This window comes from Salvelinus sp. IW2-2015, linkage group LG7 (assembly GCF_002910315.2).
Source record: "Salvelinus sp. IW2-2015 linkage group LG7, ASM291031v2, whole genome shotgun sequence".
Taxonomy (NCBI): Eukaryota; Metazoa; Chordata; class Actinopteri; order Salmoniformes; family Salmonidae; genus Salvelinus; species Salvelinus sp. IW2-2015.
In genome coordinates this window covers 9,270,377-9,283,335 of record NC_036847.1, presented here as the reverse complement: position 1 = coordinate 9,283,335, position 12,959 = coordinate 9,270,377, and the positions used below count along the sequence as shown (strand labels likewise).

The following is a 12,959-nucleotide window of genomic DNA, read 5'->3' as shown; positions in this document are numbered from 1 at the left end:
CCATAGGTCAGTGTCTAGGGTCAACTTCCTCCTTCTCTGTGCATTGACCTACCTTGATGGGAGGCACCTCTGTGACATTGTTCACGTTTTCCAGAGAGAAGGGGACATACCAGAGCGCAGCCCGGTTGGTCATCTTCGTAGCCCCTGTGAAAGTGAACATGAGTTTACTATGACATAGCATTTCATGCCCTCCCAGTTCTTCAAACATCTGCAGCGAGTGAAAGGTACAATCAGCAATTTGACATTATCAAACACAATATCAACAATAAGACTAAAATCTACCAAGACAGCCTATTGCCTCTTTTCAATTAGCGCCCTCCTTTTGGAAGGAACTGTTAGTGATTTGTTTGTCAATGTTGATATCTGTAAGCAGGAAGTCACCCCGCTGTGTGTGAGGATGTCATATTGTTGAGTCCACTTTTAAAAATAGCAAGGACATGCCGCAACAAACATATAGGGATATGATAGAAATAACGAGAGTGTCACGGCCATCGTAAGGAGGAGACCAAGGCACAGCGTGATAAGTGTACATTGTTCTTTAATTATAGAACGAACACTGAACAAAACGAACAAAATAACAAAACGAACCGTGAAGCTAATATGGCTAGTGCAGACAGGCAACTAAACATAGAATAAGAACCCACAAAACCAAAAGGGAAATGGCAACCTAAATATGATCCCCAATCAGAGACAATGATAAACAGCTGGCTCTGATTGGGAACCAATTCAGGCCACCATAGACATACATATGCCTAGACTTACAAACACCCCTAGACATACAAAAACCCTAGACAATACAAAACAAGCATACCCACCCTCGTCACACCCTGACCTAACCAAAATAATAAAGAAAACATAAATAACTAAGGTCAGGGCGTGACAGAGAGACTCCTTCAAATGATATGACATCTATGAATTCAGTGTTTGACTGCTAGTAAAGGCTAGCACTACAGCAAACTTTTTGGGGGTGTAATTTTTACCCCCTTCTTCTCCCCAATTTCATGATTACAATTTTGTCTCATCCGTGCAACTCCCCAACGGGCTCAGGAGAGGCAAAGGTCGAGTCATGCTACCTCCGAAGCATGACCCGCCAAGCAGCGCTTCTTAACATCCGCCAGCTGCACCAATGTGTCGGAGAACACACGGTTCAACTGACCACTGAAGTCAGCCTGCACGTGCCCGGCCTGCCACGAGGAGTCGCTAGAGCACGATGAGCCAAGTAAAGCCCCCCCCGGCCAAACCCTCCCCTAACACAGACGACGCTTGGCCAATTGTGCACTGCCCTATGGGAGTTGAGACACAGCCTGGGATTGAAACCCAGGCTGTAGTGACGCCGCAGCACTGCGATGCAGTGCCTTAGAGCGCTGCGCCACTCGAGAGGCCCACTACAGCAACCTTTGTAAATTCTTTGGCTGAATGTCAGTTTCCTTCCCTTTCCTGGTATTTTTGCAGAGTAAACAAATGTGGCATTTGCTGAAAGTGAGACAACACTTGTATTCTTTCAAAACACGAACAGAGGAAATCTGAGACTCTGCAGAAACCTTGTTTCATCCCTTGTTACATCCCAAATATGACCAAACCCTATTTGACCTGCACAGCCAGGGTCCCCAAATCCCATTGGTTGAAATTAAACCAGCGAGAAATGAATGAGAAAGTTAAGTGCGTCGATCTCTCAAGTGTCTCAACACAAAAATATTCAGGTATCAAATTGCACCGCTTCCCGTCGTCAGGCTGTGGCGTTGTCATGGCGATATCAGCTCCTTCTTGACGAGGTATTTTCAGTTCTTCGCTAACTAACTGCGAGTGTGTTTTGTGTGTGTGTGTGTGTGTGTGAGGGGGTTGACTTTTTGTTGTACACAACGGATGCACAGAGGAAATTGTAGGTGAGGTATGCAAAGATCAAGAAATCCCACTCTTCATATCACATCGCTCCTGGCCATGCAACCTAATTAACTCAGGTCGGTATTCAATCCGATCAGGGAACTCATATGCAGAGTGCAACAGAAGAGCAGAATGTCTTTTGGATTATTAACATTATGATTGATTACCTTTATATGTAGCACTTTGAGAGTAATGTTTGAAAAGCGCTTTACCCATAAAGTTGATCATTATCCTTGCTGCGTTATCAGGGGCAAGTGCACACCTGTGCCATAAAAACCAGGACCTCTTAGCAGAAGCAGTAGTACATTGACATACAGGGAGGCTTCATTATTATCACCCAGACTGTTGTGATGACGACCTCCCAATTGCATAACGATGTCATATCTAGGACTGTTCATGTGATCTGTCTAGATATAGACAGCATAGATATGAACTGTGCTGCACATTGTGCACCACATCACACTGAAACAAATTATGTTCTACTAATTCCCATCATCTTATATACTGAACAAAAATATAAACGCAACATGTAAAGGTCCCATGCTTCACGAGCTGAAATAAAAGATCCCTGAAATTTTCCATACGCACAAAGAGCGTATTTCTCTATCAAATGTTGTGCACAAATTTGTTTACATCCCTGGTAGTGAGCATTTCTCATTTGCCACGATAATCCATCCACCTGGCAGGTGTGGCATATCAAAAAGCTAATTAAAGAGCATGATCATTACACAGGTGCACCTTGTGCTGGGGAAAATAAAAGGCCACTCTAAAATGTGCAGTTTTGTCACACAACCCAATGCCTCAGATGTCTCAAGTTTTGAGGGAGTATGCAATTGGCATGCTGACTGCAGGAATGTCCACCAGAGCTGTTGCCAGAGAATTTAATGTTAATTTCTCTATCATAAGCCACCACCAACGTTATTTTAGAGAATTTGGCAGTACGTCCAATCGTCCTCACAACCATAGATTTTCCCTGACACCCAAATGGTGGTGGTGGGGTTATGGTATGGGCAGGCATAAGCTACAGACAATGAACACAATTGCATTTTATTGATGGCATTTTGAATGCATAGAGATACCATGACCAGATCCTGAGGCCCATTGTCGTGCCATTCATCCCCCACCATCACCTCATGTTCAGTGGTGTAAAAATACTTACTAATACTTAATACTACTTTTTGGGTATCTGTACTTTACTTTACTATTTATCTGTGTAACCACACCAGCCCAGGACCTCCACATCCGGTTTCTTCATCTGGAGGATCGTCTGATACCAACCAGCCACCTGGATAGCTGATGAAACTGTGGGTTTGCACAAACGAAGAATTTCTGCACAAACTGTCAGAAACCGTCTCAGGGAAGCTCATCTGCGTGCTCGTCGTCCTCATCAGGGTCTTAACCTGACTACAGTTTGGCGTCGTAACAGACTTCAGTGGGCAAATGCTCACCTTCGATGGCCACTGGCACGCTGGAGAAGTGTGCTCTTCAAGGATAAATCCCGGTTTCAACTGTACCGGGCAGATGGCAGACAGCATGTATGGCGTCGTGTGCCCCATGGTGGTGGTGGGGTTATGGTATGGGCAGGCATAAGCTACAGACAATGAACACAATTGCATTTTATCAATGGCATTTTGCATGCATAGAGATACCATGACCAGATCCTGAGGCCCATTGTCGTGCCATTCATCCCCCACCATCACCTCATGTTCAGTGGTGTAAAAATACTTGAAAGTACTACTTAGTAGTTTTTTGGGGGTATCTGTACTTTACTTTACTATTTATTTGTTTGACAACTTTTACTTTTACTTCACTACATTCCTAAAGAAAATGGATGTACTTTTTACTCTATACATTTTCCCTGACACCCAAAAGTACTCGTTACATTTTGAATGCTTAGCAGGACAGGAAAATGGTCTAATTCACACACTTATCCACATAACTGCCCTGATCATCCTTACTGCCTCTGATCTGGCGAACTAACTAAACACTTGCTTAATTTATAAATGATGTCTGAGTGTTGGCGCGTGCCCCTGGCTATCCATAAATTAAAACAAGAACATTGTGCCGTATGGTTTGATTAATATAATGAATTAGAAATTATTTATACTTTTACTTCTACTTTTGATACTTAAGTATATTTTAGCAATTACATTTACTTTTGATACTTAAGTAGATTTAAAACCAAATACTTTTACTCAAGTAGGATTGTACTGGGCAACTTTCACTTTTACTTGAGTCATTTTCTATTAAGGTATCTTTACTTTTATGTATGCCAATAGGGTACTTTTTCCACCACTGCTCATGTTTCAGCATGATAATGCACAGCCCCATGTCACAAGGATCTGTACACAATTCCTGGAAGCTGAAAATGTCCCAGTTCTTCCATGGCCTGCATACTCACCTCACACGTCACCAATTGTATGTTTGGGATGCTCTGGATCCATGTGTACGACAACGTGTTCCACTTCCCACAATATCCAACAACTTTGCACAAGCCTTGAAGAGGAGTGGGACAACATTCACAGGCCACAATCAACATGCCTGATCAACGTTATGCGAAGGAAATGTGTCGCGCTGTATGAGGCAAATAATAGTCACACCATATACGGACTAGTTTTCTGATCTACACCCCTACCCTTTTTTTAAAGGTATCTGTGACCAACAGATGCATATCTGTATTCCCAGTCATGTGAATTTATTTCAATTGACCGATTTCCTTATATGAACTGTAACTCAGTAAAATCTTTGAAATTGTTGCATATTGCATTTATATTTTTGTTCTGTGTCACAATAATATCCTCTGTCACCATTGTGTTCCTTACTCCTTGAACACACCGACAGCGTCATTGTGTTATGGTACACCAGAAGTACATTCATTTCCAACGGAATGCTACGTTTGCCTTGCAGCATTGCATTGCAGAGGCAGTTGCAGTGTGTTCTGTGTGTTGCATATGTTATCTAACTATGCGTCAAACTGTATGCGTAGACGGTTTGACAGAAATGGTAGCAGAAGGTGAATGTTGAACTTTTGTTGATGCTGCGTACCATTTTGCGCAATGACGCTACCGGTGTGATCGAGGCGTTAGGCTGTTTAAGACAGAGTAACCGAAAGTTTGCAAGTTCGAATCCCTGAGCTGACAAGGTACAAATCTGTCGTTCTGCCCCTGAACAAGGCAGTTAACCCATTGTTCCTAGGCCGTCATTGAAAATAAGAATTTGTTCTTAACTGACTTGCCTACTTAAATAAAGGTAAAATAAAAATAAATAGAACAATGATGTATATAAACCCTGGATTATTGTCGCTATGTATTGACCATTGAGAGGCTTTGAAGCCACCGGTCGACCATATTGGCACTCCCCAGTAGGAGCAGTCCGCCATAGGAATGAATAGAACTCTACAGTATAAAAAAAAAAATGTTTCAAAGACAAAATTACATGTATTTAAGTATTTCTTTGTTTTAGCGGGGACAATAACACTAATAAGCTCCAAAAAATATACTATACTTAAATGAAAAATGTTATTCTTATATTTAGTTCACACAATATCATTTAAAGTATGCGTTTAAGGTGCCTGTAATATAAAAATGTGGCAAAAAACAAATGTAGACATTAATAAATGCCTTTCTATAGCTTTTAAAATATGTTTTACACTGGTGGGGATGCCAAGATGGAGGCAGGGTGGCTTTAACACAGCTCTCCCTATCAGTCATCTAGTGTATATATACATCTTTGGTTTAGACAGGCAGCCTAATTATGATGTTTTTTTTCACTAAAAGGTCTTTTGACCAATCAGATCAGCTCTGAAAAAGATCTGATGTGAAAAGATCAAATGTGATTGGTCAAAATACCAATTAGTGGAAAAATATCAGAATTGGGCTGCCTGTCTAAACAGAAACTTAGTAGCTGACAATGGAACAAGCATCACGCACATTATTACATGCTGTACGTAGACTTGGTCGGCACACCACATAGTAGTAGTCTGTAAAAACATAGCGCAGCTTCTGAATGGAAGAGGAATTGTGACAAGAAAGACCGCATTTGGGATTTGCATTCACGCCCAAGTTATAGCTGTGAAGACAGATGGCGTTGCCATGCCAACCATGCGCAGAATCGGGCACGCTTCACCCGGCCTCGTTAGCTCACTGCTCTCTACCACCCAGGAAGTCCCTCACATATGAGGAAGCAGAGGTTTATTTACATATCCTCAGCTCACCAAGACTGACACTAGGCTATAAATAGCTCTACTGGACCTCAAATGTAGGGGAGAGGGTGGGAGGGGAAGGGACGAGGGAAGAATCCGAATGAAAGCGATTCCCACTCCAATTCGTGACCTTTCGAACTGATGGGGAGAGGAGTGCAATGCTATCAGATCACTGGCTCAGAATTTGAAATGGATAATATTACATAAGTGAATGTTTGATATGGCGTCGTAGTCTTGACGGGCCTATTGCAACCATCGATGGCCACCAGAATATCGCCAGCTGATCTCTCGTTCAACCATCAATACACGCTAAATTCGCCAGCACAGTTGATCTCAAAATGCAACCATTATTGGTCACCTCATTACCGCTCCCTAAAAGCTGATTTCAGTGTTACCTTAGTCCTGCTTGCTACCAAAGTCATTCAAATCCTTGGAATAAACAAACTCTTCTTTGTTTTTGTTTTGGAGGACTGAAGGGGAAGAGATGTTTAAATTTTGCTAAATCTAAGAAGAAGAGAAATTTGCTCCCCGACTGGGCTAATTCAAACTACATTTGTATGTGGAATTCACTTAGGTGAGGAGACTATCCTTGACTAGTCTGAAGCACAAAGTACATTCACATCCCCTTCCCTAGTCAATCCTTCATCCCATTCTTGGGAATTCTCCAAGGGAAGTCTTCCATTCCTAGTGACTTTAAACACTCCGAATCCAAACCCCAGAAGAGATGGCCCCAAGATCATTCTTTCTATCCCTCCCATCCCAAAATAATCCATATTTCAGAACAATGTGTTCCAAGTACAAAGACAGGACAGCAGAGATTGTTTAACACTTGATCCGATGCTCAAAACCACAGACTTTCCATAGAAGTGAGCCAAGCTAAAACCAATGCAGAACTGCCGGCCTGCTGAACAGAACAGAGGGGAAGATAGACTATAAATATACTTTAGGGCAGGATTAAATCTAGTCATCATACAGTGTACTTTAAACTAAAGTAACGGCTTTTTGAATGGAGTAAACATTTGCTTATTTGATTGATGCTCAATGATTCACACAACAATGTATTTCTCAGAGCACAAGAGGAATTGTGTTTAGTCTTATTGTCTGAGAATTTAGCCCCAAATCCTATAGAGTTGGTAGTGGATAGGCTACATCTGATGTGAAAACTTCAATGAGTAGTACAGTAAATCTCTGCTCCCTATGGATGACTGAGATGTGACTGTTTACATGCGAGACAATTATGCTCAATTGTGTGTGTGTGTGTTTGATGTTGATGATAATGTGTTTTCCTGTGTTCCAAATACGCCATATATTGTTGTTGTGGGTGAAGGCCAGAGGGAGGTGCTCATTTTGGAAGTGGGTTGCTCATTTGATTGTTACATGGAGCAGGCCTTTGCTGAAAGGCTTCTTAAATACCAGCCCCTCTATCACGCTTGGACAGCCTTGGATATACTTGCAAGTTGGTGCCACTGATATTTGGCAGTCTTGGCCACGTACATAGGCTTACGGTACGTGGCCTTCAGATTGCCGGCCTGTCTAAGACAAAAGCAAAGCAACTGGCAAGGTACTTCTCTGTTTCAGCCATTATGGGCAGCCTAGCTGTGTGGAGAAAGTGTTTTTTTGTATCCTTAAGTGTCCTTGTATTCAATACCTTTGACGTGTTTAAATCTTTCTTGATGTAATGTGATTTGTGGATTCAAGTAACGTATTTAAAAATGTGTGTGTGATTGTGGTGTGTGTGTGTAGTGTGTGTAAGTTGCTGTGGTGTGTGGTGTGTGTGTGTGTGTGTGTGTGTTGGTGTGGTGGTGTGTGTGTGTGTGTGTGTGTGTTTGTGTTGTGTGGATCGGTCCGGCCTGCGCGGGAAAATCATCAAGGCTTGTGCACACAGTACCAGAAGTTCCCCTGGGGGAGTGTGAGTGAGGCCAGCTGAACGAGATGCACACTGACTGCTTGTGAGGAACTGGAGAGCCCGGTCAGGTGACCACACAAACACAATACACGACACGACACGTCCACCCCCTCCACAGTAATATGACGTATGTACAACACACCACACACATCTATATTAACCACGTGCAGACATACACATACAACACACAACGCTCACACACACATCACACACCAGCAAAAACACTCACACACATTTACAATTAACACACACAACCCAGTACGCCGGTCATCCGTCTCCCAGGGAAGAAGAGTATAGAGGCTAGTTTTTCTATGAATATAACAAAACCATCAAACCTTACACAAACACGTCTATCAGTGAATAGGACTGTGGAATTATAACTGGTCTGTACAAGGTAGACAGTAGGCTTGGGAGGCTATGGTCAAAAAGAGGCACAAGAGGGCGAAATCTCAAATGTCACTTGGTGAAAACAGCCATAGATGTAGAAGCATAAAGAGGCAAGTGTGTGTCAACCGCGCCCTGGTACACACTCACACGCACATTCTCTCTCTCTCTCTCACACACACACACAACACACACACACCACACACACACACACAACACACACCACACCACACAACACACCACCACCACACACACACACACACACAACACACACACACACACACACACACACACACAACACCACACACACACACACACAAACACACGGCGTCTGTAGCCGACTGGGCGCTGTTTGTGACGCCTGACACTGGAGTGGAAAGGACAGAAGCAAATAATGTTCTGCTCCCGTTAGCTTCTCTTCCCTAGGGCTGCAGGAGCCTTTAAAGGCCAAACACTGACACAGCACACACACAGTGGCACACATACAAAACACACAAATTAACACACATGCATACATACATGCACAACAACACACACACACACACAAACATACACACCTAATATACACATACACACAACATGCAACACACAACCAGGGAGAATATGTCCCATGCCAAAAGGGAGAACCCTGCTATCCAAACATTGCTAGCATTTGTTTGTGTTCAGAATGTCATACTCATACTATTTAGTGGACGAAGTGAGTAGGAATACAGAATGAATGGAAATGAACAAGAGCCATCTTGTTAAAATGCCACTCCAGTCCATTGTATTTCATAGGACAGACCTAAATAGACTTCCCCCATGGCTAGTTTATAGTCCGTCCCTCACGGAAGGACTGACTGAAGGGTATTTTGGCTGTGCCTGTGTGGAGCAGCAATCAGCAGCATCAGCTAGCTTCTTCTCTCCACTGTCATCCTCATCGCTCGCCCGGCGTCTCCAACCTGCTCTCTGCACACGGAGAACATTGTTGCTGTGGCAACGGCGCCTGGGGGATCACACTTTTGTTTCCTCTTCTCATCCCCCTCTCTCTTTCCCCCCCTTTCTCTCTCTCTCACTCTCAATCATCTCGATTTTCTTTTCTCTTCTTCTCTCTCCTCGTTCTCCTTCTTCTCTTCTTCTCTATCGTCTTCCTCTCCTCTTCTTCTACTCTTTCTCACTCTCTCATCTCCCCTTTCTCTCTCTCTCTCGCTCTCTTTCCTCTGATCCATTATTGATCTTAAAGGTAGACTCAGTGAAATGACATTGCCATAAGCAGCACCTCAGATGTTGAGATGAGTGAAATGCAAGACTTCACTCTCACACAGTCACACACAGTATCTGCGCATGTGCACAGGTTCACTTCAGGCTGTACACAGCGTGGTACCCAGGGTACCAAAACAGCGGAGAATTTGAGCCTCGCGCTTCAACGCTCTTAGTTGTTGCGGAAATTGACCCAATATGCTGTTTACTTTTTGCATCTGCCTCATTTCGCTGAGTCTACTTTTAACTAAAACACACAAATGTACATTATCTTAGCTTAGCATGCTAGTGGGAATGTCCATTGTATTCACTGTGGCGATGCTAGGATCCAAACAAAACACACCAACATTCATAACATACATGACTATTCTGTGTGTTTACTTCAAAGAGAATTAATGGCCACAGCCTTTTTTGGCCAAGATGCGCATTGGATTGTCTCCTGCTGCTTTCCGTTGAGGTCACAGATATGATCAGAGTACTGCTCGGACAGTCATTCGCAGCATTGTCATGTCAGCTGACATTTCAGGGTCAGAAGAGCATGTCAGGCCGTGCCACTGTGCTGTTCGCTCCCTTCATCCACGGGGAGTCTGTGTGTGTGTGTGTGTGTGTGTGTGTGTGTGTGTGTGTGTGTGTGTGTGTGTGTGTGTGTACCTGAATCATAAGTGTGTGTGTGTGTGTTTTAGCCGTGTGTGTGTACCTTCCAATATCCAACCTCTAACAGGAGTCTATATTTGTATATTTGTGGATATACAGCTAATGTATATATACAGCTAATGTGGGTATACAGCTAGTGGATATACAGCTAATGTGGATATACAGCTAATGTGGATATACAGCTGAATTGTGGTATACAGCTAATGTGGATATACAGCTAATGTGGATATACAGCTAATGTGGGTATACAGCTAATGTGGATATACAGCTAATGTGGATATACAGCTAATGTGGATATGCAGCTAATGTGGATATATAGCTAATGTGGATACACAGCTAATGTGGCTATACAGCTAATATGGCTATACAGCTAATGTGGATATACAGCTAATGTCCCAATACATAGTAGCTAGTCCACACATAATGCAAAATCATGAATTGGGGACCAGGCAGGGGACTGATGTGTGCAGCTCATTGAGGAGTAACTATGAGATACGAAGACGATAACTGCACTCACACCATTGGAGCAACAACATATCAAGTTAAATAGCTACACCAAAATGTCAACATATGTAAACACCAAGTCTTTCCATTCTCAAGCATTTGATTGTACTGTACAGACGATGTCAGCGAGGTACCATTATTCTGGTACAAAACCATACCATTCACGACTAAGCACATATATGTCATCATAGAAGTAAACTGTCAATGGAAGCAACATTAATGTCAAGCTCTCATTTTGGGCCCAAGAGTACACAATAGGAAGCATTTTCCTTCCATTTTGTTCTTTGACTTACGCTGTGCTGCCCCCTAGTGACCGACCACCGCCAAACACGATGAGGTCATTCGTTAACCCACCCAGAGCCGATTCCAAAGTACAATATTTGGCTAATTGGTCGTCCAAAAGTGTTGTGGCCAGCCACACTCTCAGACAGCAAGTGTTACATTTGAATATCCGATGACATCCATCGATATGAAGGAGGGCACACTTGACGTTATTATTGGAAGAGGTACGCATAATGGACTGTCGCTATGGTTACCTGTGAGGATGTTCTCTGACATCACGTGGACCTGCACCTCCACGGAGTGTTTGGAGGCGTAGGTGATCTCGGCGCTGACATGAGCCACCTCCCCGATGAACATGGGGTACAGGAAGTCGGTACGCTCCACACGAGCCAGCTGCGCTGCGCAGCGATCCTGAGAGAGCTAGAGAGAGAGAGAGCGAGAGAGAGCGCGAGAGAGAGAGAGAGAGAGAGAGAGAGAGAGAGAGATGCAATTCAGTCTAGGTTATTTCCAGCTTTGACAATGTCCAAACATTTCACATCATCTAGGTTAGATATGATCCTTCACAACCCGTGACAATAGCTACTATATATAATTATTTATGGCCTGACAAAAAAATGACACACAAACAATGTCTTAACACCGACAGTTGTCTTTCATGGTTATATGTTTGGTTGTCTATGTAAAGAGCAAATGGTGTCTATACCCATTCAAGACATCCATGCAGACGTTCTCAGCCCTGGAGAGCCACCTAGTGGATTGTATAAATATGACAAGGTACTGGGAACGGCTATTTGTGTCCAGTCAATGTTTATTACAATCTCTACTACAACGACCAGATACTGACTATCTGCCCAAAACCAGGTAGGTTTACTGACATAACTATTTGAAGAGAATTTGATAATTCGTCCTCCTTGTTTTCCTATTGACAAACCAAAGACCTTCATTCAATTACACTTTTCAACTTGAACTGTATCTCCAAGTAGCACTCCCTACCCTTCTAACCTCTCCTTTTCCCTTTGCCGTTCACCATTCAACAACACAAATCTGTCAGGGATCAAGACGTCTTTGCTCTCTCAGATACCAACCAAACCTGTTTTACAGGATACTCCAACCTAAGCAAAAGCCAGCGCAAGAACAAGGCCACATCCGAAGCCGCATCCAAGGCCACATCCAAGGCCATATCCAAGGCCACATCTGGACCGGACAAGAGTTGGTATGAGCAGATTTATGGACAAACCTCCAATAATGTAAATTCAGCAAAAAAAGAAACGTCCTCTCACTGTCAACTGCGTTTATTTTCAGCAAACTTAACATGTGTAAACATTTGTATGAACATAACAAGATTCCACAACTGAGACATAAACTGACATAAAGTTCCACAGACATGTGACTAACAGGAATAGAATAATGTGTCCCTGAACAAAGGGGGGTTCAAAATCAAAGGTAACAGTCAGTATCTTGTGTGGCCACCAGCTGCATTAAGTACTGCAGTGCATCTCCTCCTCATGGACTGCACCAGATTTGCTAGTTCTTGCTGTGAGATGTTACCCCACAGTTCCACCAAGGCACCTGTAAGTTCCCGGACATTTCTGGGGGGAATGGCCCTAGCCCTCACCCTCCGATCCAACAGGTCCCAGACGTGCTCAATGGGATTGAGATCCTGGCTCTTCGCTGGCCATGGCAAAACACTAACATTCTGAAATCACGCACAGAACGAGCAGTATAGCTGGTGGCATTGTCATGCTGGAGGGTCATGTCAGGATGAGCCTGCAGGAAGGGCACCACATGAGGGAGGAGGATGTCTTTCCTGTAACGCACAGCGTTGAGATTGCCTGCAATGACAACAAGCTCAGTCCGATGATGCTGTGACACACCGCCCCAGACCATGACGGATCCTCCACCTCTAAA

At 43.4% G+C, this 12,959-nt stretch overlaps 2 protein-coding genes across 5 annotated transcripts in view; one reads left to right on the top strand and one right to left on the bottom strand.

Annotated features, from left to right (window-relative positions):
• Positions 1 to 12,959, top strand: part of tprg1l (tumor protein p63 regulated 1-like) — a 325,294-nt gene that overhangs the window by 265,146 nt on the left and 47,189 nt on the right. The window lies entirely within an intron of this gene.
• The window catches only part of acot7 (acyl-CoA thioesterase 7), a 69,232-nt gene that overhangs the window by 37,194 nt on the left and 19,079 nt on the right, over positions 1 to 12,959 (bottom strand). For all 4 annotated transcript variants that reach the window (XM_023990911.2, XM_023990912.2, XM_023990913.2 and 1 more), the window contains 2 exons: positions 11,306 to 11,471; positions 53 to 144 (listed from right to left, as the gene is read on the bottom strand). In XM_023990911.2, coding sequence (XP_023846679.1) covers positions 53 to 144; positions 11,306 to 11,471 — 258 coding nt within the window. The remainder of the gene's footprint in view (positions 1 to 52; positions 145 to 11,305; positions 11,472 to 12,959) is intronic.